General features: G+C 33.8%; 2 protein-coding genes across 2 annotated transcripts; both read left to right on the top strand.

Annotated features, from left to right (window-relative positions):
* Positions 1-951: 951 nt before the first annotated feature.
* Positions 952-3,990, top strand: LOC147609617 (uncharacterized). The gene is made up of 5 exons (XM_086787989.1): positions 952-1,061; positions 1,200-2,261; positions 2,493-2,677; positions 2,853-2,932; positions 3,049-3,990. The coding sequence occupies exons 1-5, from the start codon at positions 952-954 to the stop codon at positions 3,988-3,990; spliced, it is 2,379 nt and encodes a 792-aa protein (XP_086644115.1).
* A 610-nt stretch (positions 3,991-4,600) lies between these two features.
* On the top strand, positions 4,601-27,261 carry LOC147609618 (putative serine protease EDA2). Its single transcript, XM_086787656.1, has 13 exons — positions 4,601-4,895; positions 4,987-5,112; positions 6,224-6,379; positions 7,441-7,626; positions 8,566-8,682; positions 9,122-9,172; positions 10,887-10,958; positions 12,559-12,655; positions 15,689-15,782; positions 17,728-17,822; positions 22,287-22,361; positions 22,503-22,580; positions 27,030-27,261. The coding sequence occupies exons 1-13, from the start codon at positions 4,662-4,664 to the stop codon at positions 27,122-27,124; spliced, it is 1,476 nt and encodes a 491-aa protein (XP_086643782.1). The 5' UTR covers positions 4,601-4,661; the 3' UTR covers positions 27,125-27,261.

The following is a 27,261-nucleotide window of genomic DNA, read 5'->3' on the forward strand; positions in this document are numbered from 1 at the left end:
GTCACTGTGGAGTCTCTCTCACCACAATGCAACAAAATCTACCTCTCACTCTCCCACACACATGTATAGAAGGAGGAACATACACTAGAGTACTCTCTCTCTCTCTCTCTCTCTCTCTCTTTCTCTCTCTCTCTCTCTCTCTCTCTCTCTCTCTCTCTCACACACACACACACACACACACACACACAAGACAACGCAAGAGCTCTCATATTACAAATGGGGATTGTGTTCTTTCATTATGAGAAATTGCCTTTCATACATCTAGCCCTTATTCACACCTGGGCACCCAAAACTTTCTAACTAAGGCCTTGGTGGGTGGACAATATCTCAAAATGTATAACTTTTATAGTGCCTTTACATAACCCTTATTAATTTCCTCAATAGGAGGAGCATGTTTGTCAATCCAAAATGGGATTAATAAATCCATACACACTAGCTCTGTAATAGTCTACACAGAACTGTACTTTGAATAATAACTCTACACTGATCTTGAATTTTGCACTCAAATTTGCAAGAAAACTACAATAACTCTCCAACATACCTTCAATCTATTTACTAATGTTCAAAACTGCACCAAAATTTGTAATATTTACAATCTGTCTCCAATTCCTTTGATAATCAATACCTTTCTTCATGAACCTTTCAGCGAAATTGTATAGCAACCAAGAATCTCCCCAAGAATACAAGAAACTCAAAGGATCTCTTGCAAATGATAGCAAGAAACTAGGGTTTGTGTGACGATTTGATGAAAATAGACTCTAATTCATGCAAAACTTCTCCAAAATTCAAGAATATTATCAAGAACATCAAGAAATGCAAGAAAATCAAGAAAATGCATTTTCAAAACTATGGAAATCTCTAATTCAAGAATGATTAACACTAATCATGATTTAAAAAAATACATTCTAAAAAATTAGATTAATAGTAAATTAAAAATAATTATCACTAATCATGATTAAGAATCAACTCAGACTTGAGGAGTTGTTTGCAGCCAAGGCCACAAGGCTATGGTACTACAGAGAGGTTTGGGCTGGGAAAATTGACATGCCTCACCCTAAGATGTTTGCTCTCCTCGAAAGGAAAAAAGTTAGGGAGCTCATTCCTATGGTCAAGAAACCCAATGGGCCTTCAGCTGTCTGCAGATGATGTTGAAAACTTGCAGGTAATCAAGGATCACTTTTTTGACTTGTTCTCCACAGCCCTACCTCCCTCTCCGGAAGTTATTGCACAGCAAGGGCCAAGATTGCTCTCATAAGGAAAAAGGTTGTCAACCCCTCTTTAGCTTTTAAGCTAGACTCCCCCTTCTCTGAAAAGGAGGTCAAGGAGGCTATCTCTCACCTCAAAAAGGGAAAATCTCCGGGTGAAGATGGGATCCCAAATGAATTCTTTCTTGCATTTAAAGACGAGCTTACCCCTCACATCCTAAACATCTGGAAAGAAGCCATGAAGAAGGGGGGTCTGGCTGAGAGGACTAATATGGGGGTTATTAAACTGATTCACAAAAAAGATGAGAAAGAAGACCTTGGAAACTGGAGACCCATAACATGTCTCTCTTCTCTCTACAAAGTTTTTGCGCATATCCTGACTAATAGAATCAACCCCTATATGGATGAGTGGATCCTCAAGGAGCAAAAGGGTTTCATTAGGGGAAGGTATATTCTAGATGCTATCATTAGCCTATGGGAGGGTATTGAAGATGCTGAAAACTCTAGCCAGAATTACATCTTTCTCAAAATAGATTTTGATAAAGCTTATGATAGAATTGATTGGTCCTTCCTTTTCCAATCCCTTAAAGATATTGGCCTCAACAGGAAATTCATAAAGTATGTTCAAACCTTATTGGGGAATGCTTCATCTAAGGTGGCAGTTAATGGGTCTCTCACTGATGCCTTTCCTCTTAGGAAATCTATAAGGCAAGGTTGTCCTCTCTCCCCCCTTCTCTTTGCTATTGTTGCGGATGCCCTGGGGTGGCTTGTTAACAAGGAATTAGCCAACAATAACATCAAGGGTATTTCGGTTCCAAACAGGGGAGATCCCTTATGTCTTCAACTCTTTGCTGATGACACTAATGTTCTTCTTCGTAATGAAGTGCAGACTGCAGCCCACTTCACGGCCTGCCTTGATACCTTCTATCTAGCCAGTGGTTCTCAAATAAACCACTCCAAGACCAGCTTCAGAGTGTTCGAAGGAGTGCCCCCTCCAACTATTCTGTCTGCAAGTTGTAAGGCTATCCCTGAAGGTGTAGTGTTCAGGCTGCTTGGGTTTTAACATCTCAACTAAACAGAGATGGGCCTATGTGCTTAATAAACTTAAGAATCAGGTCAAGAAATGGAGTCACATTAACACCAGGGTGGCTTCCCGAGCCTTTGTCCTCAACCACTTCATCATCCCCTCAGCTGTATACTTTCTAGCCTGTTGGAGGCCCTCCGAGACCCAACTCCAATCCCTTAACTCTATCATGGGTAATTATCTTTGGGGGGGTCACTTGACAGAAAGAGGATCAGCAAAGTTGCTTTTCAGGTATGTTGCTTGGATAAAGAGCAGGGGGGTCTTGGCATAATCAATATTAGTTTGCTGGCTGAGAAGCTTGCAGCTAAATGGGTGCAAAGAGCTATCTTGTCAAATGATGTATGGGCAGACCTGCTCAAAAGGGATGTTGGAAAATTTTGGCTCAAAGGTAAAAGGGCTTGGAAGGGGTTCTCTCTCAATGAAGCTCTCTTCAAAGGCATATCTCTCTCCAATAGGCAGCAAGCTATGCTGCAGGATGTGGGAGTCATGGATGAACTATAAGAAGCTCTTCTGCTTTCAAACATATACCAAGAGAGGGTGGTATGCTTATGCTGCGGATTCAGTCTGGTTTGGGCATCTTGTGACTCCGATTTCCAATGAACAGGTTCAGATCACCCTCTCTTGTTTCAAAGATGGTATAAAGGTGTGGGGTGACCTATGTGACTCTTTGGCATGTTAAACAGTGAGCAAATCAGTAATAAGTTCATCTTGCCACGGGGTGGAGTTGAACTTGTAATTCAAAGATGTAATGCTCTGAAGGTTTCCATTCCTCCGGGGCTTATATATGACTGCAAGACCTTTTCTAAAGCCCTTCTGTGGGGGTATTCTAGTAATCTTGTCAAGCTGCCTAACGTGTTTCATGCAGGGAACCTGGTTCTCAAGCTCAACAATAGATGGTCCTTGTCCTGGAACAAACATCAATGGGTCTTCCGCTTCAAGTTAATCTGGGCCTTCGCTCAAGAAAGAAAACACGCCATTTTGGCCTGGCTGGTCATCCACAAAGCAACCTGGACCCTTGAGAAGGCTATGAAGTTTGGTCATCGGAATGGTCTTTGTCCCCGTTGCAAAACCAAGCTAGAAACTGTCCCACATCTATTTTTCTCTTGCCCTAACACTAGGCAATTCTTGAGTGTACTGAACAAGGCTTTCATGAAGATTAGGAACTTCCCTCTCAGTTGGAAAGAAGTCCTCCTAGGAGAATGTCACACCCTGGACCCCTTAACGTGGCAGTCCGTCAGAATGCTGCTTCTATGGCATGTATCGAATCAACGAAATGAAGCTCTTTATGAAATTAAAACTAATCACCATTTTAATCTCTTTCTTGACAGTGTCCGTAAGCTAATCCATCAGCTTCAACCAACTGGTGTACCTATGGAGGTGGTTCGTTGGCAGGACCTGCCATGGAGGAAATGGAAGAAGTTTCACAGCTCCTCGCTCTGCACAAAAAGAAGGAAACCATGCTACAAGGATTGGATTTCGAATGTCAAAGAAGGCTTCAGCACTCTGCTTATCACATCCAGGCATCGGAAGGTTTCCGAAGTGTCCATTAAACCCTCTCGGACTCAGGCTACTGTTCACGTGGTCCGACCATGTCCTTACAAGATGATTGCACAGCTCCTCTCCCCGAAAATAAGAAAGTCAAGCTACATTTGGGTCTTGTTTGCCTCAGCCGAATTCATCAGGCTGTTCATCAAGTTTTGATTCATGAAACTGCTCATCAAGCTTTTATTATGTCTACTGTTTTAGTTTTGCTGCATATGATTTTGAAGGTTCAGAGTTAATCCCATTATCTTCAGGGTTTAACAGTTCTGAGGGTCTCCCCATGGACCTTCCTCATGGGGACTTGTAACCTCACTTTTTTTTAAAAAAATATTCCTCTGTTTTAACTATTAAAAAAAAAAGATTTCAAGCTTTTTCATAAAAATTAATAGAAATGGTAATAGGAAGTAAAGATTAGATACTTACACCTCTTGAGCTGATGTGAACATGTGAATCAAACCTAAGATACAAAAGCTCCATTAGTGTGAATAGGAGCAATTCCAAGTTCCAACCCAACAATGAACACCATCATATGCCCAAAAGGACTAGACACAAGTCATGAATGGGCCACTCCCTCATAAATGCATCTTCACGGCCGGCAAGTTTGCAGGCCATCAATATCCCCCACTCTTCACACCCTATTGCATAAACTTTTAAAGGAGATACGCATAGTGACAAGGCCGCGGGCCGCGGCCGGTCTCAAGGCGTTCTTTTTCTTGTGGTTGATGCTAATATTCGGTTTAATATAGGTGATTATTTAAGCGCGATGTATAGGCCACCATTACCAGCAGCTGCAAGTCGTATCGCTGCAGCAGCTCGCACTAGTAATAGTAATGGCTTCATCATCTTCTCCTAGGTTGCCACTCTCATGGAGGAGGTGCTGCGGGCGATTTGCGCTCGTGGTAGCTGTCACGTGTTGTCTTCTGGTTGCGCACATGCCCACTTCAGAGAGTCTCTTGCACAACCACATTAGACGGCTTCATAGCAAGCTATCTCAAAAGACAGTAGCTTCTGCAAGTAGTGCCCCTCTCTGGATGAATCAAACTGTGGATCACTTCAACCCTCAGGTGCTCTTTCTCTCTCTCTCTCTCTCAGTCACACACGCGCGCGCACACACAAAATAACTAATTCATTGGGTGACCTTCATTATGATCACAGGACACACGAACGTTCCAACAGCGTTATTATGAGTTTCTTGACTATTTCGTTGACCCTCAAGGTCCTATATTCTTGCTGATCTGTGGAGAGTCCGCATGTGGAGGGATAGACGACGACTACTACCTGGTCAGTATATAAACCGATTTGTACACAAGGCTCTTCAGCCTTCCATCTATGCCTAACTACATATTTATATGTAGCCTAGTGTCAAACAAGAAACACTTATGTGTATGCATGTGTTACTATGCTAAAAAGGACAGGTTTATTCATTTGTACAATCATACTTGTACGCTTGCTTCCCAAATCTGCCACACCATCGTTATCGAGTGGGGCTCCCAAGGGCTCTATTACATGAAAAGGAAGACCTAAAACCTAGACCTTCATTAGGTGCTTACCATGAAGTTAAAATGAAGAAAGGGCTCCCAAGGCCTCCATTATATGATGAAAACCTAGACCTTAAGTTCGTTAGGTGCTTACCCAGAAGTTAAAGGAAGCCACAATGTTGGAGCAATGTGTTGGGTGTGTGATCCCAGAAGTTAAAGGGAGATAAGACCAAATGTTTCTCCTCTCCCTTCCTCTCCCATCTTAGCTCTTGTTGGTGATCACACACCCATCTATTCATCCTTATTAAAGTCATTTAAAATACTACAAGCGGGTAGAATACTTCCATATATTTTTTAATTTTGAATTGGTTATATCATGTGATTTTTTAAACCACAATCTCTTCCTAGATGAATATGTATATATGATATTAATCTAGCATAGAATAATCCACTTCGCATGAAATTGAGCCAAATTCTAAATAGTTGCATAAAGACGAAGTGGAGTTGTACCAATGCATTTTCTATACCTACATGTTGTGCAAATACCTACATATGCTTTTATGAAAGCATGCATTTAGGCATATATGGATGCATACATGTATGTCTATAAAAAGTAAAAAATGCTACAGTATGGAATTTCAAGCTGAATCAATACCACAATCAACAAAGTGTCTCATTGAGCCACCATTCCTTCAGATAACATCATTCTTAATGCACATGACATACAAATGATCTCTTCGTCTCTCTCTCTCTCTCTCATATTTATATGCACAAGTGTGAGCACATAAATATCTTCTCAAAGGTTTCTTTATGAGTTATTGTAACATGGGATAAGGAAATTATTATATTGTTATTACTATATGTTTTAGCACTAGATGTGAAAGTTGCTTACTATATTTTTCTTCTTATTATAGGTTTTGGCGCAAGGTGTGAAGGCTGCTTGTGTCACACTAGAGCATCGCTATTATGGAGAAAGCATTCCAACTCCAGACCTACAATTAGAAAACCTTAAGTATCTGAGCTCAAAGCAAGCTCTCTTTGACCTTGCCACGTTTCGTAGCTATTATCAGGTATGAATCATTTCAAGGTATCAAGCACTCTTTTTTTCATTAAGTGGTGCCATCACAAAGTGTCTCCTAGTCTTACTTATTTAAATATGCTTTTTTTAAAAATTCTTCTTAAAAAATGAACAATAGGTAAGGAATTTGATGAGAAAGGTATTTTATTGTTGTGAGAGAGAATTGATAAGGAATGAACTATAGGTAAAAGATTTCATAAGAAAGATACCTCATCATTGAAGTAAAAAATGCATTAGAAATGCAATAACAACATTATTTTATGTAGTCATTTGACAATCTCATTACAACCTTTCGAAACTTTATGTTAAAAAGAGTCTAAAACAATTATGATAAGAAAGATAAAAGCACAACATCATATTATTTATCAATGTAAAATTTATTTAACTTAACAAATTAAACAAAAATGATCATTTTAGCATTATTATAAGTAATGTTTTTAAAAATCAAAGTGTTATGTTACATGTATATTCCTCTCATATCAATTTTCAACAACTACATAACATATAGTCCTAAAGTTTGATTTTTATAGATTTTTCCAAATCATTATTGTAAAATTTGTTGGAAGACGATTTATAGTGAATGATGCAAAGGAAACTCAACTCTAAATTGGAATCTCAAGTCATAATTTTTTTTAAAGTGCAAAAATGGTCATTAGAAGCTCACCTTTCTATGGTTCCATGTGTTAATTAAGAAAATTGTTACTTCTTATAGACACTACAACATGATTTCTATGGTTAATGTGTTAATTAAGAAAATTTTAATTTCTTCTAGACACTACAAAATGGTTTCTCTAAATCAAAATTAATTGATTATATATGATCTACAGAGTTGTGTTATGTCTTTTGAATAAGATTGTATATTAACTATTTTAACGTCAATGCATCTATGTATATAGACTTCCATGATATAATAACTACATTTGATATGACTTATAAAAATTTTCATATTACCAACCGTGATTACTACATAAAAAGCTTTTATGATCCTTTTTGTATACAAAAGTAATGATTTTGCTACTATAATAATATGTTTTTTTTAAATGGAAATTTCAGGAACAAATTATCAAGCGTTATAATTTATCAAAAAATTTTGAGAATGCTTGGATAGTCTTGGGTGGTTCATATTCAGGTGCACTCAGTGCTTGGTTTAGAGTTAAGTTTCCACATCTCGTGCGGGGAAGCATTTCAAGCTCTGGTGTTGTGAACACTATTGAAAACTATCAAGCATATGATATACAGGTAATAAAATAGAAAGTTATAGGTCTGTATTAGAATTTGAATTATGTTCCTAAATAAATATTTCTTTTCCATAGGTGAACCATAGTATTAGTATTGTCAATATGCTAGAAATACAGTATGCTTGATTGCCTAACTGTCATTCTCTCTCTTTCTCTCTATCTATCTATCTATGTGTGTGTGTGTGTGTGTGTGTGTGTGCATGCCAGTATATGCATATGTGTGCGTGTGTATGTGCACACGTACAAGAAATGTGTGTTGTGAGGGCTCCTTTTTTCTGGACATAATGCCTCAACGTGTGCTGCTTAAAAGCACGACTAATGATAAGAGAAAGAGAGGAATAACATATTCTTAATGACTCCTTCTTAAATTATGAGACGGGGACAACCATTATTTATACAAAACCTTGACTCTAAGAAAAGCAAAAAATCACTCTTAAAATATGACCATCTATTAAACTAATTTTATCCTAAGAAAATAGTAGATGATTTAATTATTCTATATGATGATGCTCATTTAATACAAGCTCCATAGCAGCATGAATTTACAATGTTGTCATGATCATAACATCAATTTAATGAAAATTCAAGTGAAAAAAATCCTAGTATCAGTACATGTGCGCGTGTGCGATGTGGCACACACGTACCCAAGTGCATGTGCTACAAAAGTGGAGATGTACAAGCACATTGTGTGAGTGGTTCAAATTATCTGTGCAAGTGCAAATGTACCCAAGTTTGTGTGTTGCAAAAGTGGAGGTATACGATCACATTATGGTGATGGTAAAGCTATATCTTTTTAAATAAGGTAAATTAGAATGTCGTATGTTCAAACATAAGAATAGAGATGACAATTGAATTGGTTTTCAAACTTTCAAAGTTTTTTAATATTTTCTTTTCAACATTGTTAAATATGCCTCTTTATTCTACAAACATTTGAATGTAGCTTGGAGAATCTTTAGGCCCCAAATGCGGTGCTGCTTACAAGGACATTACAAAGCGCTTAGATGAAGCCCTTGTGAAAAATGCAACATATATCAAGTCACTCGTCAATGCTACACAGGTTCCAAGTCTAACATAGAAAGATGGTTCATTGGTTATTAAAATCAATTTAACATCTCTCTCTCTCTCTCTCTCTCTCTCTCTGTGTGTGTGTGTGTGTGTGTGTGTGTGTGTGTGTGTGTGTGTGTGCACGCATAGAAATTCATGAATTATAAACATTTGTTCACAGTTAGCCAAAACACATGCAAGCATAGAAATTCATGCATTATAATATATATATATATATATATATATATATATATATATATAAGGATTCCAAGACACATGCATGCACAAATGCATTCATATTTAGGGATTCCAAGACACATGCATGCATGTACTTGAGAACACACACGTGCTAGCTAGTGGAAACACCTATAACTTACATAACTTGAGAGAGAGAGAGAGAGAGAGAGGAGATTACATGAATTTCTCATTAATAGATGAAATATATTTTGCAGTTAAATGATGGTGACTTTGCAGGTCTCATGGGAATTTTCCCTGCTGGCTACGTAAGAGCTCTTCCATTATTTATTTTATTTTTTTAATCAAAATAATTAACTTTCAATGTTTATGTTACTATTAGTAAGGGTTGTGGTGTATCATATATCTAAAAAAGACAAGAAAATATCTTCTTCTTTTTTAAGTGGACAATTCTTTAAAAGTGGAGATTTTATTTTTTAAAAGATAAGAAAAATGGATATCTCTTTAAAAAAATAGTCAAGATGAATATTTCTTTAAGGATATAATCAAAGTGAATAGTTATGTTTTTGAAAAGGAAAGAAAATCAAATAACCTTTAGTTAATTAATGAAAACTAAACTTATGAAATTGAAGAATGAGAGCACTAACAATATTCCAAATTAATTATCCCTTAGATAGAGAACTAGGTCAAATATTTACTAGCATAAATAACATTTTCATGAAACTTATTTCTTATTAGCAATCATACATCATTTTGTTGGGTAAACACTTTTCTAAAACAAACCCTTTGTAAAATGAAGGAGTGAAATAGAGAGTACATAATACATTCACATTTGACTTCAAGTGTAAGAGCTTCCTCTGCATGAGTAACCAAAGAAAACTTATTAGTGAAATAATCTAAAGTAGTTTGTATTTTTGTATTACAATGGATATGATTGGACTTTGATAAAAATATGGTTCCTATTTCAAGTAAGACAAAAGGTCCTTTTATCTATTGATACACCATTTACGGCTTAATTTCTATAAGTAGAGAGAGGGGAGAGAGAGAGAGAGAGAGAGAGAGAGAGAGAGAGAGAGAGAGAGAGAGAGAGAGAGGGGGGGTTTGAGAAGATAGAGGGAGAGAGAGAGAGAAGAGAGAGGGAGGGAGGGAGGGAGGGAGGGAGAGAGAGAGAGAGAGAGAGAGAGAGAGAGAGAGCAGAGTATTGTAAAGTTGAACACATAATGTCACAAGTTTGTAGATTTTCATAAATTAAAAAAACAACTTAATGAGAAAGTTATAAAAAATTAATAAGATGTTTGTACCTTTGAGATGCAAATGAAAAGTAAATAGATGGGAAAAATGTACAATAAAAGCTAGTACATGTGAAACGAATTTTCTAATACATGTGAGAAATTTTTAAAAAATTAATAAGATGTTTGTACCTCTAAGATGCAAATTAAAAAGTAAATAGATGAAGAATATGTACAATAAAAGTTGGTATATGTGAAACGAATTTGCCAATACATTTGGCATTTTTTAAACATATTCTTCATGGATGATTTTTAAAATTTATCTATAAGAATATTTTTTAAATTTAAATCGAACAAAAATATCTATAGATACAAAATATATTCAAAGTTATTTAATATTTTCCTATTATATCTTCTCTTGATATTGAAATCATTCTTTTTTTAAAATAAATGCTAGCCCTTAGAAGGCTTAAGCACAAATGGTAACACCATGGGATGCACACAAGCATAGATCAAGGGTTTTAACCATTCAATTTGTAGCATAATTTATGTCAAAAAATAAGGTATAACTTTGAGAGGTACTGAGCATTTTTTTAAATTATATATACAAAATTAGCATAAATGTAAGATTACATTTGTTATTAATTTTCTTAATAAGTTTTAATTATGTTGATCCATATTGCTAATGTAAGATTATATTTGTTATTAATTTTCTTAACAAGTTTTAATTATGTTAATCCATATTGCTACCTATCAACAATTATAAGAAGAGTAATTTGGTATACATATACAGGTTCAATATGGAGATCCAATCACTCCCTGTACACCCATCTTGGAAGCAATTAGCAATGGAACTGACACTTTGGTAAGTACGATGCCTAAAAGAGATCATTATGAAATCAATAGTTTATAATGTATAGAGATCATTATAACCATACATCACTATTACACTATGCAATAGTATATAGATCATTGTAACTATACATAAATGTTTCACTATGTGTGCATGCGCAAACACACATGTACACACATGGTGTAATCACACATCTACATAAATGCATTTTCATGCATGCATGCCCACACAAATGCACATGAATGCAAATATGTAGATGCATGTATATGTATGTGCATATACAAGCATGCCTACACTAATGCACATGCACCCAAAGATGCATATACACATGAAGGTAAAAATGCACATGCATGCAAAGACACACTTGCACATATTGGCTAGAGTGTAATCTTTTTTCATGTTTTATATTCTAGCATAATTAAAGTCCATAATAGCTTAAAGATGTCAATATTGTTTTCCAAAAAAGTAATAAATTATGTTCATGACAATGCAAAATCTTCTTATTGCACAAGTGATACACCTAAATTTTAATTTTTGTATCTTGTCCAATATTTGTTTCCTAAAAAGTAATGAATTATGTGGATGAAAATATAAACCTTGTTCCTATACAAGTGATATACCTAAAATTTAATTTTTCTATGTTGTTCAATACGGTACTTGTTGTTGAATGAATGTGTTATTATAGGTAAAACTTTCAAAAACATTTACTTGTTGATAAAAGTTAAGCTTAGGCCACAATTCAACTTTACTGTAAAGACTTTATAAATTCCTACAAGTTTAAGACCTTTTGAAATGGAGATGTTCGTTTCTTCTAATTGAAGCTTTAGAACATATAGAAAGTGAGGTACCATTTCTAGCATCAACCATATTTGTAAAAAGATGTTGTAAAGCATACATACTGAGAAGCCCTTTGTGATTGTGAAACTTGTATTATAAATAATTATAGGTGTACTTAAGTAAGCCACTAGAGGGATTTAAGGCTAGCTTCTAAATTGGAATAGAAAATATACTTGAAAATCTACATAACTAACTAAATATATACCTTTAGATTTCCACCAAAAAGTATGACTATTTGAAGGCCAAATCTTTTTTGCTTAGGTGTACATATGGATAGACATCCGTTATAACCTCACATTTTAGAACTAAAAATCATAACCTCACATTTTGAAACTGAAAACTATAAATGTGAAACTAGTTCTACCAATGATATGTTTTTATATCATAACTTTTTGAAGGGCTTGGTCATTTTCTAGTTTCTTCGGTGAAATTTATAACAAAAATTTTGCTTTTATTAGGAAGATACACCATGGAAAATAGGTTTCTTGAAACATATTTCTTTTGTCTTAGAGCCATGCTATAAAAAAGGGCTAGGTCATTTTTTAATATTATCTTAGCACCATACTTTTTCAATGTTAAGCTATTTTTCATTAAATAAAAAACTCTTTTTTATATAATTGTTTATGCAAAAACCATGATTATGAGAATATCAAACATTTATGTGGAATTATTGATAAATGATTTATACATCATAAAAAGTAAAAATGACATCCTGATTTAAATTTTTTTATTGAAGTGATTCAAGAAAATAAATATCTTTTTGTAAATATTTTAGGAAGCATATGTGGAAGTGATAAATGCAATGACAGGAGGAGATACAAGTTATTTTAGCCAAGAAATCTACAAGAATGTAGACCCTAAGGTTGATGTTGGTATGTATCAATTTTCATTTAGAGTTTTTGTTTTATTAAAAAAAATCTTCATAAAGTATTTTATTCCATTTATCTTTTGGTTTTTTTATTTATTCCATTTAGAGTTTTTGGTTTACTTATAAAGTCTTCATAAAGTATTGTATTCCATTTATCTTTTTGTTTTCACTTTTTAATATTTAGATAACCCCTGATTTATCCAATTACTTGTCTAGTATTTAGTTAAACCCTCCCTTATTGAATTCCTTGTTTTGTATTAAGATAATCCCTCTCTTATCTAATTACTTGTTTTGTATTAAGACAATCCCTCTCTTATCTAATTACTTGTGTTAATTAGGTAACCCCTCCCTTTTTTGCATTTAATCTCTCCTAAGACTGTGAATAATAACTAGAAAACACTTCCCTTGTATAACTACTTATCTTAGGAAACAAATAACGCCTCCATTTTTTTCAGCATTAAAACTCTCTTAATATTGTTCATTTTACCTTGATGGTTTGAAATGCAAATTTTTTATGAATACTTAAACAAAGAGACTTATTAAAAAACAAAACTAGCTTATTAGAACAGTTCTTAAAATTTACAAAAGATAAAATCTAACTATTTTTTTCCTTTTCGAATACTATATATTAATTTTCTTTTTTCCACTATCTATTTTAATTTTTACATCTTGATGTTTAACTCATCGAAACTGATCCGAAGTTACATATCCCCCCCCCTCTTAGTTTTTCTTCTCTCTAAGCATTTGTTAACAAAATAGGTGTGGCTGTCCAAACCAAAAGATTTGTTTTAAAAATAGTTGTTGGTTAGTCAAACCATTTCCTTATTATTGTTTTACACATTGTCAGTATTGTTAGAACCTAAATTCATAGAAAAGAACAACAAAGTTATGGGCCATATTTTCAATATCTTGGGTTTTTTTGGAAGAAATAATGCTTTGCATGTAAAATGATATGGAGGGGTTCTTTTGGAATAAATAAAGCCTCAGTCTTAGGCAAGAACCAAGCATTAAATACTAGTATGTTTGTATATACTATGATGCTAGTTTAGGTTTACTATTCTTGCAAACACTAATTTAGCATTAGGAGACACAATATACTATGATGCTAGCTTAGATTTAGTTTCCTTGCAACCACTAATTTAGTATTATTAGCTACAAACTTAATGCTCTAAGGTTTTTGAAAGTGAAGTTACTTTATCATTTGTCTAGAACTTGGACCTTATAAGGTATTAAACCAAGGGAGTCTGAATATAATATACATATTTAATGAATAATAGAGGCAAAGAGTAGCATCACCTATATTTCTTAGCTGTAATATTATAGAACATGTTTTGGTAATCAAGTAATTTTTAGTTCCCTTAAGAGACTATTTATTAGCTTGGGTCATATATACTAGGTATTAATATAAAGTATCATTTATTTAAGTAACAAGTTTGTGTGAATTAGTTGTCGAGCAAAAATATAACTAGAACCAAGGAATTCATTTGATGAAGTATCTAGATTAAAAAACGTGCTTTTTTAAAGTTACTTTTAAAGAGATTTCAAATCTTTCTAGTTCACTTTGTTTAAGTATCCTTTTAGGAGTTTTGTTTGTTTTTAAAATTAATTTTAGCCTCCAAAACTAGTGTCTTTTGGAAAGGGAGTGCGCTACTTGTTAGAAACAAATTGTTGAGCCTTCATGTTTCATTATTGCATATAATTTAACTCATTGAAGTCATTTTTTATGGTCTCCTTGACAAGACCATTAAAAAAAATGGATTCTTCTTATGAGGAGAATCCATATTTAAGCAACATATTCCTAAGATTGTGGCCTTAACCTTAGACATATCTTTTGCTAATAGCGTTGAGATGGATTTAAAAAGCTTTAATTTGACATTAGGCTAACTCAAGAGAATCCATATGATACATTTCTAATTTGACATAGACTAACTAACTATAATATTTATGTTGTGCACACTTCATTATGGTTTAGGAGGATCTAATTTGACACAGACTAACTAACTATAATCTTTATGTCATGCACACTTGGTTATGGTTTAGGAGGATCCATATTATTTTATGTTATCTTTGAAGCACATGTTTCACATATTCAAGGATGACCCAAAGTGCACAAAGATGCACATTATTGCAATTTTAGTTCTTCTTTCCAGATGACACGACAACTTTCCAGTAAAATCAAATGGCAAGCGATTGTAGGCAGGTAGTTCTATATTCTCAATAGATGGTTTTGCAAATTTTTTGGGTTGTTTGTTAGAAAATAGGCAGTAAAATAGATGCAACAAGATCAACACAACATGTATCAAGCAATTACAATGATCTTCTATATGCACTTACTTTTCAGTTGGTGGACTTTCAGTTGTAATTGAATTCATTTTATAGTGAATACAAGACCTTGGGGGCAACTTGTAATGGAACAAGGTAGTCAACCCTAGCCAACTATGGGACCCTAGGTAGAAGGTAGTCAACCCTAGCCAACTGAACCAAATCTAGTAGTTTGCCCACGTGTCCATGCTAGTCTACCCAATAGATTCACCCCATCGACCAGCCCAAGATCTCCCGAGCCAGCCGTGCTCCACAGTGTAGCCCTCCTGTGTGCGCTCCATGCTTCCAAACGCACATGAGATACAATAAATCTGGCAACACAACGGATAATAATGATCTTTTCTCTCTTCACCTACGCTAGAACAACGGATATATTGCTCGAAGAACAACGGATATATTGCTCGAAGCCCTGGATTGAAGTGTAAATGGATGCATGCGAAGATGTGAGATGTTACTCACAATATTTTGAATTAACTTTAACATGGATTAAAAATAAAACTTGAGAGTCTTTTTCTTTCATATTAAAGCACAATAATAAAAGAATATAATTTAATAAATGGTATTAGTAGTGATAAAAACCTCAAAGGTGGTTTTCAAATCACATAAAAAGAAGTCAAATTTCTCACCTTAAATATCTAAAAAGCAATTTTTGTGAAATAATGATGAAACTACACTAACATGCTAAAAGCATCTATTCATGTGGTGTTTGTTTTAGGGCGGCAATGGACTTACCAACAATGCTCGGAAGTCGGTTATTTTATTACAGCAGCATCAAAAAATAATATCTTTATGCGTCCACTTAATCTACAGTAAGATAAATCTTTTTACTTATTCTAATGCGTACTGTACGTGATATTACCCACTTACATTTCATGATCTATGAGATGCACGATTAATTAAAGTAGGAGCTATATCAAGTATGATAGAAAATGTTATTTAAGATTAGTTTACTAATTCCTCACTATTTCACTTATATAGTTTAATAAAAGGGACAAAATTTAATCAAGAATATATATTTGAGCTTCCTAAAAAATAATACGAGATTTCTACCACCCACTTATGCTTGACCACTTATGCATGTACACAATGTTATAGTTGTGGTCGAAGTAACATATATATTTCATGATCTATGTCATAGATCATGAAATAGCATATATATTTCATGATCTATGACATGCATGATTAAAGAAGGAGCTAAATCAAGTATGATAGAACATATTATTTAAGACTAGTTTACTAATTCCTCGCTATTTAACTTACATAGTTTGATAAAAGGGACAAAATTTAATCAAGACTATATATTTTAGCTTCCTAAAAACTAGTATGAGATTTCTACCACCCACTTATGGTTGACCACTTATGCATGTACACAATCTTTTAGTCTTGTGGTTGACCCCAATAAAAGATTGTAACACACACAAACACTAATGTCAACATTTAAAGTTGATGCCACCTGACACCGCTTTCTATTTTACTTTAGTTTTCTATGTTGAATCGCCCTTTAAATCTATAAAATGGGACATTATAATTCACCATACTTCTATGATTTCTAGTGCTCCAATTATTGGGGTCACAGTCTTACTCTTTTATGAATCATCATTTTGGGCAAATTAACAAACTCATGTGTTTATCTTTTGAAGCTATCTCTTCCATATTTTTATCAAAAACTTTCATGGGAAAAAATGAAGGGGGTAGCATGACTAGATAGGGTCCCACTTTGCCCAACCGTCCTTTCTTTCCAAAAGAACAAGCTTGGGGAAAATGAATATGTGAGGGATGGTGCCCTTGGACTTTTTATAGCTTTTCAACTTCCACAATTTCACCACATTTAGTATAAGTAGCATATCCTTCACACTTGCTTCACATAATATTTATGCCTTTTATTATCCCCTTGAATTCATGAAGCATAGAGAGGAGTAGCTCAATGCTATAATACCATGTCCAAAACAATGTCAATGCCAATGATGAGTCTAAAAACCATAGTGACTATCCCATTCGAGGTGCATACTTTTTATGGGCTATGCGAGGGGCTATCATGAATAGTTAAAGATCCATTTTGCCTTATTAGACCTTTTTGCCCAAAGTATCTAGCTTTTCCTTTGAACTTTCACACTTTCACTACAGATGGGGTACTAATACAATCTTCACTCTCTTGCGCCCTTCATCATATCCATGATATATCTACACCTTCCAACATAAAATGCCTTCAATGGGTGGTAGGTATGGGGTGCACCTTGTGTCCTAGAGAGAAGTGACACATCATATAGATTATAAAAAACACCCACTCATGCATATTCATAACCACATGAACAAGCACAAGCACAACATGCCCATGCACAAGCACACATGCACATACATGCACATGCACAAGCACACACGCACATACATGCACATGCACATACACATGCTTGTGCACACACACACACGCACATGTGCATGCACAAGCGTACATGTACACATATATATGTGCATGCACATGCACATGTATAGGCATATGAATGGTGCTTGGGGTTGGTAATACTATGTTGCTTCTTGTTTTGTCTTAAAAACACCATGAGAAACTATATTAATGCTGGTGTCCATACACATGCACTTGTGTGTGTGTGGGGTGTGTGCATGTGAAATTGTGATACATGCATGCATGTGTATGTGTGTGTTTGTGTTCAAACACATGCATGTGGACTTGTGTGTATACATGTATGAGTAGAGAGAGAGAGAGAGAGAGATTTTCATGTCCTACTTTTTTTCTTAAAGATATTATCTGGACCTTTGTGCAAATGTATTTGGGAATGGAACTTCACCACCTGTAGACGTCACTGATATATATTATGGTGCAACTAAAATTGCAGGTATTTACTTCTCTACTTTTTAAAACTTCTTTAAAGATAGAAACATTTTGAAATTTAATCTTCTATGGGTCCTAGTCCATGTATTCTCATAGATCCTATAGGATGAATGTTGGCTAGAGATCTGGTGGGACCAAAGAATTCAATGGCAAATTTCTATATCGTACCTTCCATCTTAGGCTACTACCTCAATAGAATGTCTTTATGGTGCCTCAGGTCCAATAGATATAAGTGAAGAATCTCTGACCTTTGTAATGTTTTACCCATGGGAAAGGGCTTGAACCCCTCCCTATAGAGATAATGGTGCATCCATGTATCTCATATAAAATTATCCATCCATGTATATCATATTAACTTATGCATCTAAGTATGTAATTCTCCTGACAATTAATCTCCCATTTACTACTACATACATATCTATGTCTCATGGGATTACCTTTGAGTATCTCATTATGTGATGACACCCTTACATGACCTATGACGATCCTCATACCATGGGATATGTACCTATGTGAAGAGCTCAATCTATCCAGTGAAACCATTCCAAGTTTGTCGAAAGAACGCATTAGGATATTCATGTCTCATCTTGATTAAGTCTAGTGAGATCTAGACAAATGATGTAGTTGTTTTGCGTATGTGGAGAGAGCTCAACCTCTCATAGTGAAACATTTCCAAGTCTATATAGGACAAAAGCATTCTAGAAATCTTTACTGCGAATATTCATGTCTTATCTATATGAAGTCTAGTAAGACCTAAATAAATGTAGATGAATGATATTATGCCATAGGAGAGCATAGAATAGGGAGTCCAAGATTTACTTGAAGGGACACAAGGGTAGGGGTATCTAAAAGAAGATATATGGAACTTAAAACAACTTACATTGCATGAATACTAACAAGCATGACTGCCTTTTGGAGAGACAATGCTTTATATGGTGCCTTAGGTCCAATAGATATAACTGAAGCATCTCTAATATTTGAAATGTTTTACCCCTAGGAAAAGGCCTAAACCCCTCCCTATAGAGATAATGGTGCATCCACTTATCTCATATTAGCTTATGCATCTAAGTATGTAATTCTCATGAAAATTAATCTCCCATTTGCTACTACATACATGCCCATGTCTCATGGGACGCCCTTTCTTTTGAGTATCTTGTGATGCGATGAAACCCTTAGTTGACCTATGATGATCATCATACCATGGGATATGTATCTATGTAGAGAGCTCAATCTAGCAGTGAAACCATCCCAAGTTTGTAGGAATAAGGCATTGTGATATTCATGTCTCATCTTGATGAAGTCTAGTGAGATCTAGACAAACGATGCAATTGTATTGCATCTATTGGAGAGAGCTCAACCTCTCATGAAACCTTCCCAAGTATATAGGATAAAAGCATTAAAAAAATATTCATTGCATATATTCATGTCTTATCTATATGAAGTCTAGTAATACCTGTATAAATGTCTTATCTATATGATGTCTAGTAAGAGCTAGATAAATGTAGATGATATTATGCCATATGAGAGCACATAATGGGGAGTCCATGTTGTGTAGTGGAACAAATTGAATTCAAAATAATCAAATTGTCACTTCAAATAATAATTTGTAAGAAAATATAGCATAGACACATAAACACCATATTGGGTACAAAATTTCCCCATGTGTGAGACCCGGTCTCACACATGAGCATTTTAATGATTTATAAACATATGAAGTAATTTGATACAATCAATCTCTTTCATAGAGAGGATACATCATCTCATCGGGGGAGAAAAGATAATATAGAAAGGAAGGAGAAAAAAGAGAATTTAGAAAGAAAGGAGAGCTTCATCCAAGGAACCTGCAATTCTGAAAAACCATGTTTAATAGAGTTCTCTCTCTCTCTCTCTCTCTCTCTCTCTCTCTCTCTCTCTCTCTCTCTCACTCTCTCTCTCTCTCTCTCACTCTCTCACATGAAATAATTAAACCATACAAGAAAAACAATAAAAGAAATTGATACTCTCTGTAGACGTTTGCTTGTCTTAGCATGTCATGGCTCCCTATATGTAGGTACAGGCCTACAACTTGCAGTGCCTGTAACTTTCTAGTCTCTTGCCAGAATATAGTTGAGTTTATACTTAAAAATAAGGGAATAGTGTCGGTGTCGGTATACAACCCTACAACATGGGCCGTTTTGCTAAATTTGATTGTATGTAAAAATACACTACTTTTCAAGAAGGGGTCTATTTTAAAAAATGTTTACATTTTCTACCAATTAGCTTTTAGTATACATTTGTTATTATTATTATATGATATAAATTTATATTTATTTTTACTTTTTATATTGTATATTATTTTAATTTGAAAACTTTTTTACGTTCATAACTTGCATAATTGAACATTTATGCTGCTCTACTTACAAGGGGATGAGATCATCAAGTAAACGGATCTTCATGGATGAAATCATCACCCTCTCTTGGAGGAAAGTTAAGGGTTTCTGTATCATTAAATTTAAAGAGAAAAGGCCTCTCCTTAATAAGTTCTCTTGTTATTAAAGAGAAAAGGCCTCTCCTTATTAAGGTCCTTACCCCCCCTAGACACCAAATGTCTGTGAATAGGGTTCCACTTATTTCCACAAGGTCTCATCATCTTTCTTTCGAGAGCTGGCTGGTGACTTACACATGTAATGTGTGGTGGAAGTTCCTTGTGTTTTTGTCTTCAAAGGTCATCATGATTGTGTTTGTGTTGTGAGCCAATTTTTTTCTAAGTTACCTCCACTCATTTTGCAGTCTTGTCAGGATGTGGCCTTGATCTCTTTCTTCATCCTAGCAGTGTTTTTTTGGATCGTAGTTTTGGTGGCATTTGAGAAGCTCTTGTCTGATTTCCTTCTTTGTTTGCTTTGCTTGGACCTTAGTTTTGGTGGCATTTGAGAAGCTCTTGTCTGATTTCCTTCTTTGTTTGCTTTGCTTGGACCTTAGTTTTGGTGGCATTTACGAGAATATATTTTATGATTTCCTTTTTTGTTTCTTGAAGTTCTCCATGTTTTACTTCTTTGTTGCTTAAAATTCTTTGTGGTTCCTCCTTGAGTTGCTTTAACTCTTATGTCAATGCCTCCTTGGGGGACCTTTTACTTACCTATTGTCATGTGGACCCTTGATTTAGGGGAATATTTCTTAAACTTGATAATCTCCTTATCATAGTGTTGTGTCTACATGCTTCCTTTTTCCTTCTCATGTGCTTTTGGTATCTTTTTCCATCCATTCTCTTATTGGTATTCCCTTGATTTAGTTCTTTAACTTTATAATCTCCTTGTCATAGTGTTGTATCTTCAAACTTCCTTTTTCCTTCTCCTTTCTTTCTAGTATTTTTCTCCATTCATTCTCTTATTGGTCTTCCCTTGTTATAGCAGGCAGTCATGCATATGCACATTTGGGTGTTCTAAAAGGTCAAAATTACATTCAAAATTGGTTATTTGTTTTTTTAAGGATTTTAACTTTGCATTCTAATCCTATAATTATGGGAAGATTAGGGTAAGAAGAATATCACAAAAGCAATACCACAATAGCACAAGCCCCTAGTTCTAAAAGTTTTTATACCCTAGGAGTACAATAAGTTGCATTTGATTAGGTAGTAAGATGTCGATTATGATTTAAAGATATTATTTGTGGGTAGCTAATGCGAGATTAGATTTAAGCTCCTTGAGCTCTTTTAAATTTTTAAAATTTTTATAATACCCTTGTGGAGTGGATTTTTTTTTCCCATATTTGTATGGGCATTTGTAGATCCGTCCATAGAACCACATAGGTGTTTTCCAAGTTCTTCAAGTACTTCTATCATGATGTTGAGTGTACTTTTGTAAGTGTTTTACAATAAACTTTATAGAACATTGAGGAATATGTTTTGCCAAACGAAAAAGAGATAGAATGGAAAAAGCACGCTAGATTGTCATAGTGAAATCCATAGTCTAGATCTTGATAGATTTACACACGTATATGTCTCATAAACAAGGAAACACAAAGATCCTAGGTGTAGGTGTAAAAACATTTCTCATTTTTCTTACATTATTTGTAATTTTGACATGTTTTTTAGAATCTCAAAAATGAGATTATGGAATCTCCATAAATATATACAACTTGTAAAGAAAACAATTCACTATAGAATACTTTAGGAAATTTCTCATGAATTTTCTAATTACCTTAAAATGCCTTTTATTTATTTATTATAAAAGAAATATAAAAACATAAAAAAACTTTTTTCTAAAATCATATGTAAACATAAGACTGAATATAATAGTAATTTAAGCAAGTAAAACTCGTGTTAAATATTAGATTAGTTCATTAATGTTTTTAATATAGTCATTATTTAAAAAAATACAATAGTTATCTTGTATATTTTTTATACTAGGTCAAACTCATATTAATCTTAACTATATTGGATATTCACATATTGAGGAAAATACAAATGGTGTTTACCATTTTGCAACAATAGGTTCGAAGATTCTATTTTTGAATGGCTCGCAAGATCCTTATCGACATGCTTCTAAACAAACTTCAGCACCAAGTGGTAAGAAAATTATTCAAACTTTCTTGATTATTAAAACTCCATACACTTTTATTCATCCTTAGTATTTTGTGATATAGAGTCTTTCTTGTTATAATTAAAAGTCTATGTACACTTATTTATCCTTAATATTTTGTGCTATAGAGACAAGCATCTTAATCACTTGTGAGAACTGTGCCCATTGTGTTGATATAAATGGATGCCAACCTTATTTACAAGGAGGTAAGTTTAAACCATCCTTCTCTCTCTCTCTCTCTCTCTCTCTATCTCCATCCCAATACATGCATAGCTATGTAATGTGTCGACCCATTAATATGCACCCATGCACATGCGTGCCCACCCATGCACAGATGTACACACATACACACTCACACAGGTATATACGCACCCACATGAACATGAATATGTGCGTAGGCATGGGTGGGGGCATGATTGTGGGTGGTCACATGACTATGTGCCCATCTTCATGCAGATGAATATGTGTATATGGCTGGGTACATGACTATGTGCTCACCCATGCCCATGTACATGAATATCTACATGTGGGTGGGCACAAGACTATGTGCCCACCCATGCCCATGCACATGCACATGCATATGTGCCAACCCATGAAAATGTGCACACACATGCACATGCACACGGATACACACATGCACACTCACACATGTGCATGCACACACACACATATGCACACATGAACATGTACACACATGTGCATACACATGCACACCCATATGCACATGATGCAGACACATGCATGGGCACACTCACATGCACAAGCACAAGCACACACACATGCAGGCGCACGTACACATGTGCACACACACTTACACATGCACGTGCACACACACATGTAGAGGCACATTCACATGCACATGCACATGTAAACTTGTGCACACACACACACACATGTATATAGGAATGCATGTAAGCACACACATACACATAAGCATGTGCATGTGTGTGTGTGTGCATGCACATGCACATGCACATAGGCATACATGTAAGCAAGGAAAAACATGCACACATGCACATGCACATAGGCATACATGTAAGCATGTGCATGTGTGTGTGTGTGTGCATGCACATGCACATGCACATAGGCATACATGTAAGCAAGGAAAAACATGCACACATGTATATATGCATACACACCCCCCCCATACACACACATACACACACTCATGCCAATTCACATAAGCACACACATAGATACACATTAACATAAACATTCATACATATAAAGTACAAATAACACATTTACCTATATATAAATGAAGAAATATGAAACACAACACAACACATGCATTGATAAAAAATATGTTTTTATATCATTTGCTAATTTTCAATTTCAATATACAAATAGGTTCATGACTTGAATATTATAGAAGAGTGGATAGTAACTAAATTTATATAATGTAATGAAGAAATAACAATTAATACAATGTGAATAGTTTTAAAAAAATGTAGTAGCACATGTACGGTGTTCAATTTTGAGTAGTTTCTACATAGAAGTTATAGATAGCAATGACCATACTAACTTTATAGGTTTTAAGTTTCTACATAGAAATTATGGACAGTAAATGACCACATTAACTCTATAGCTTTTTCGTTTCCACATGGAAGTTTTGTATAGTGATGACCACATTCACTTTTTAGCTTTTAAGTTTCTACATAGAAGTGTTTTAGTAATGACCAAATCATTTACATTATAGCTTTTTTGTTTCTACATAGAAGAGTTATAAGGTAATGACCACATTAACTTCATAGATTTTTAGAAAATTTTATTTTCTTATCAAATATTTTGTAGTAATGTGCATATCCTTAATAATATTGTATGAAATATATTTAGATTAAAAATATTATAACAAGTAATATATGTAAAGATAACAATTGTTTTTCTTTTAAATATGTAAGAAAATAAACAAAAAATAAATTAACAAATAAAAAACATGTTAGAGTATATATATATATATAACTGTTTCAAATTAATTTTAGTACATAAATATTTATTTCAATCTAGGGTCTTAAGTTGCGACATGATATGACTATTATTCTTACCATCAGAACACAAAGAAAAACGTGAGATACTAATTTTCATTTCTAATTATCTTTGTGCACAAGTTAAGGTTTTCATGCTTGGCATACACATGGAATGCACATGTTACTTTTATTGCAAACATTTCTTACAAGTAGTAGATAACAAATGTGATAGGTATTTGTATCAAGTCTATTAATAGATTTTAAGTATTCTAAGGGCCTTGAGTAGATAATCAAACTAGCGCTTCAAATGGTTCAATATAAAAAGGGGTAAATTTTAATATTCAAGTCTCGTTTAAATTCACATTATTTTATGCATCTAAATATACCAATTAGAATCAATAAGCATTCACTTGTCAACATCATTGGATTTCAAATATCAAACCTAGGATTTTAATTAACTTTTCAAGTTTTTTAAATTATATTATATAGTTCTATAATCAAATTAAATAATTCTATTTATTATGATTATAGTGTAAATAGAGGCCTTTTATGTTTTATAAAATAACATATTTTGGCCTCTTATTACTCACATAAAGGTATTCATAATTGAAGTTATCATTCAAATATGAAATAGAAAATGTATACGTTAATTTACACATAAAAATGATAAACAAAAGGATGAAAGTTATAGAAAGGTAGAAAGGATAAACATTCAAGCACTTTAGAAGCTAATAAAATTTCCAAACATTCAAGCACTTCATTTTTTTGCAATGTATGAAAAGGTAAAATTTCTAAACTTTAAAATCTCATTAAAAAAATTCAATCCTTCGAAATTTCTAGTTTAGAAAAACACAGTAGGTCTACAAGGATTCAATTTTTAAAACGTAAAAAAAAATCATAACTTCATTTCTAAAACCTAAAAACATCACAACTTCAAAAATTTAGCTACAAATGAGAGATAGTGAAAAGATTTAATTTTCTTTTAAAAAAATCAAAGAGGTAAGTATGTTATGTTTTTTTAACATCATGTTGTGTGTAATTGTATGTGTATGATGAACATAACACGCATGCTAAACTTTCAATATATATTGTTAGGGTATTTTAGGTAAAACTTAATCAATATGTAATGTATGGCATGTTTTAAATTATAAGAAGGATATTCATATATTTTAAATGTTATCAAAAGTGGGGATTTCATGATATAGATAGCCACACATGGTCTTTTAAGTGCAGTTCTTCAGTTGTTTTTTTTTTAATATCTGACTAGCCTTAGGCCCAAGATCCTTTCGTAGTAGTTACTATTTTTAACTACCCATAGTAGGTGCGTTAGGCACATGAGGTGGGCTTATTTTATCTACCCATAGGTAGGCGATATACCTAAGGAAGCACCTTGTGGGGTTTTGAACCTAGGACCTAGTCCTAGGCCAAAATCTTCACCACTTGGGTGATCACCTCATTGGTGAGTTGAAATTTTATTTATAGTACAAGTCCTTACTTATTGTCTTTCAAATATAGAGAACATTTTTATTTAAAGTGCAAGCACTTTCTTATTGTCCTTAAAATACAAACTACCAGTGTTTTCTTATCTTCCATAAAATACAAAGGATGTGTAAAATGCATGTATGTAAACTCTGATATCACAATAATATGAGTAATTTGATTGTAAGCTTGATCATGATTTATAATACAATTTTTCTTTGACAATGTTTTTACACACTTAGATTTTGCCTATTTAAGATATGCCTTAATTATTCTAGACATACACGTGTCTTTTTAAAAGAGCGATTTAGTTATAAAAGAAAAATCATTTAAATAATCATGTGATATGCTTATTTGCATTATGTAACAAAGTTTTTTTAGGATGCACATGCACATGGGATAGGCCTAGGAACATAGGCTTAGGATCAATTACATGTGGGATTAGGGTACATGGGCCTTGGGAATATAAAAGGCATGTGCTCTAGGACTACTGCACCTTTGATATACCTTTTGAACCATTTGAAGTCTTTGGACTATCATTACACTTTACTTTCCATTGTCCTTAGTGATAATCTCTCAAGCTTTCCATAATCCAAACTAATTAGGTTAATCCAAGGATAACCTAGATGTTACTTTTTTTCACATTCTTATCTCACCTACGTTCCGTAGTTATAAAAGGGAAAGAGTACTGAGCTAGTTATAAAAAAGAATAGTTTAAATAATCATGTGATACCATATTTTCGTAAACAAGAACTTATCATAACAGTAGTCCACATTGTTTACACTAGTATGAGAGAGTCACATCCCACCAAGCTGCCAAGAAGACATATTTAAAAAAATAAAATACATATTTAGTGTTTAATTTAATTATTTCATTAGAACATCTCATTCAATTTTTTTATGAGATTAAAAAGTAAAAGTTAAAAACACTTTCTCTATACATTTTTATGTATATTATGAAGTGTGTAATTTGAATAAGGATAAAATGATTTCCTTGGATAGTAGAGCAATCAGATAAGAGTTTTGGTTTCCAAACAGTTATAAGGTGACCATAGTATAAGTTATCATAAATAATAATGATAATTTTCCAATGTCCTTTAAGATCATGAGTTAAAGTTTATGGAAAGTTTTAAATATTGTTTTATTTGCATGACGCTTTATATCATGGCATTATCTCAATAACTTACTTATATGCTTTTTATTTTATAGGTGATTCAAGCTCATGTACGTCCCCTCAAAATGTTACTCAAGCAAGGGCTATTATGAAGAGTTCAATCGAGAAATGGATTTCTCATAAGTACTAAGAGATTGTAGAAATCTAGTAGTAATAAAAGACTTAGTTTCAAAAGATGCATAATATTCAGAGCTTCTTGGAGCTTAACATCATTTGCTACAAAATAAATCATGCTTTCAAGGATAAATTCTAATTTTACTTTGGAAA

Source organism: Cibotium barometz, chromosome 51, assembly GCF_041138505.1.
Source record: "Cibotium barometz isolate CiBa-2024 chromosome 51, ASM4113850v1, whole genome shotgun sequence".
Taxonomy (NCBI): domain Eukaryota; kingdom Viridiplantae; phylum Streptophyta; class Polypodiopsida; order Cyatheales; family Cibotiaceae; genus Cibotium; species Cibotium barometz.

What these genes read in the sequence shown, in the direction of transcription:
- LOC147609618 (XM_086787656.1), top strand. Translation starts at nt 4,662, where the DNA reads ATGGCTTCATCATCTTCTCCTAGGTTGCCACTCTCATGGAGGAGGTGC. An exon ending in TGGATCACTTCAACCCTCAG is followed by an intron (nt 4,896 to 4,986) that starts GTGCTCTTTCTC and finishes TTATGATCACAG; the next exon opens with GACACACGAACGTTCCAACA. An exon ending in GCAATGGAACTGACACTTTG is followed by an intron (nt 10,959 to 12,558) that starts GTAAGTACGATG and finishes TAAATATTTTAG; the next exon opens with GAAGCATATGTGGAAGTGAT.
- LOC147609617 (XM_086787989.1), top strand. Translation starts at nt 952, where the DNA reads ATGATTAAGAATCAACTCAGACTTGAGGAGTTGTTTGCAGCCAAGGCC. An exon ending in GTAGTGTTCAGGCTGCTTGG is followed by an intron (nt 2,262 to 2,492) that starts GTTTTAACATCT and finishes GTCACTTGACAG; the next exon opens with AAAGAGGATCAGCAAAGTTG. An exon ending in GTTTCAAAGATGGTATAAAG is followed by an intron (nt 2,933 to 3,048) that starts GTGTGGGGTGAC and finishes AATGCTCTGAAG; the next exon opens with GTTTCCATTCCTCCGGGGCT.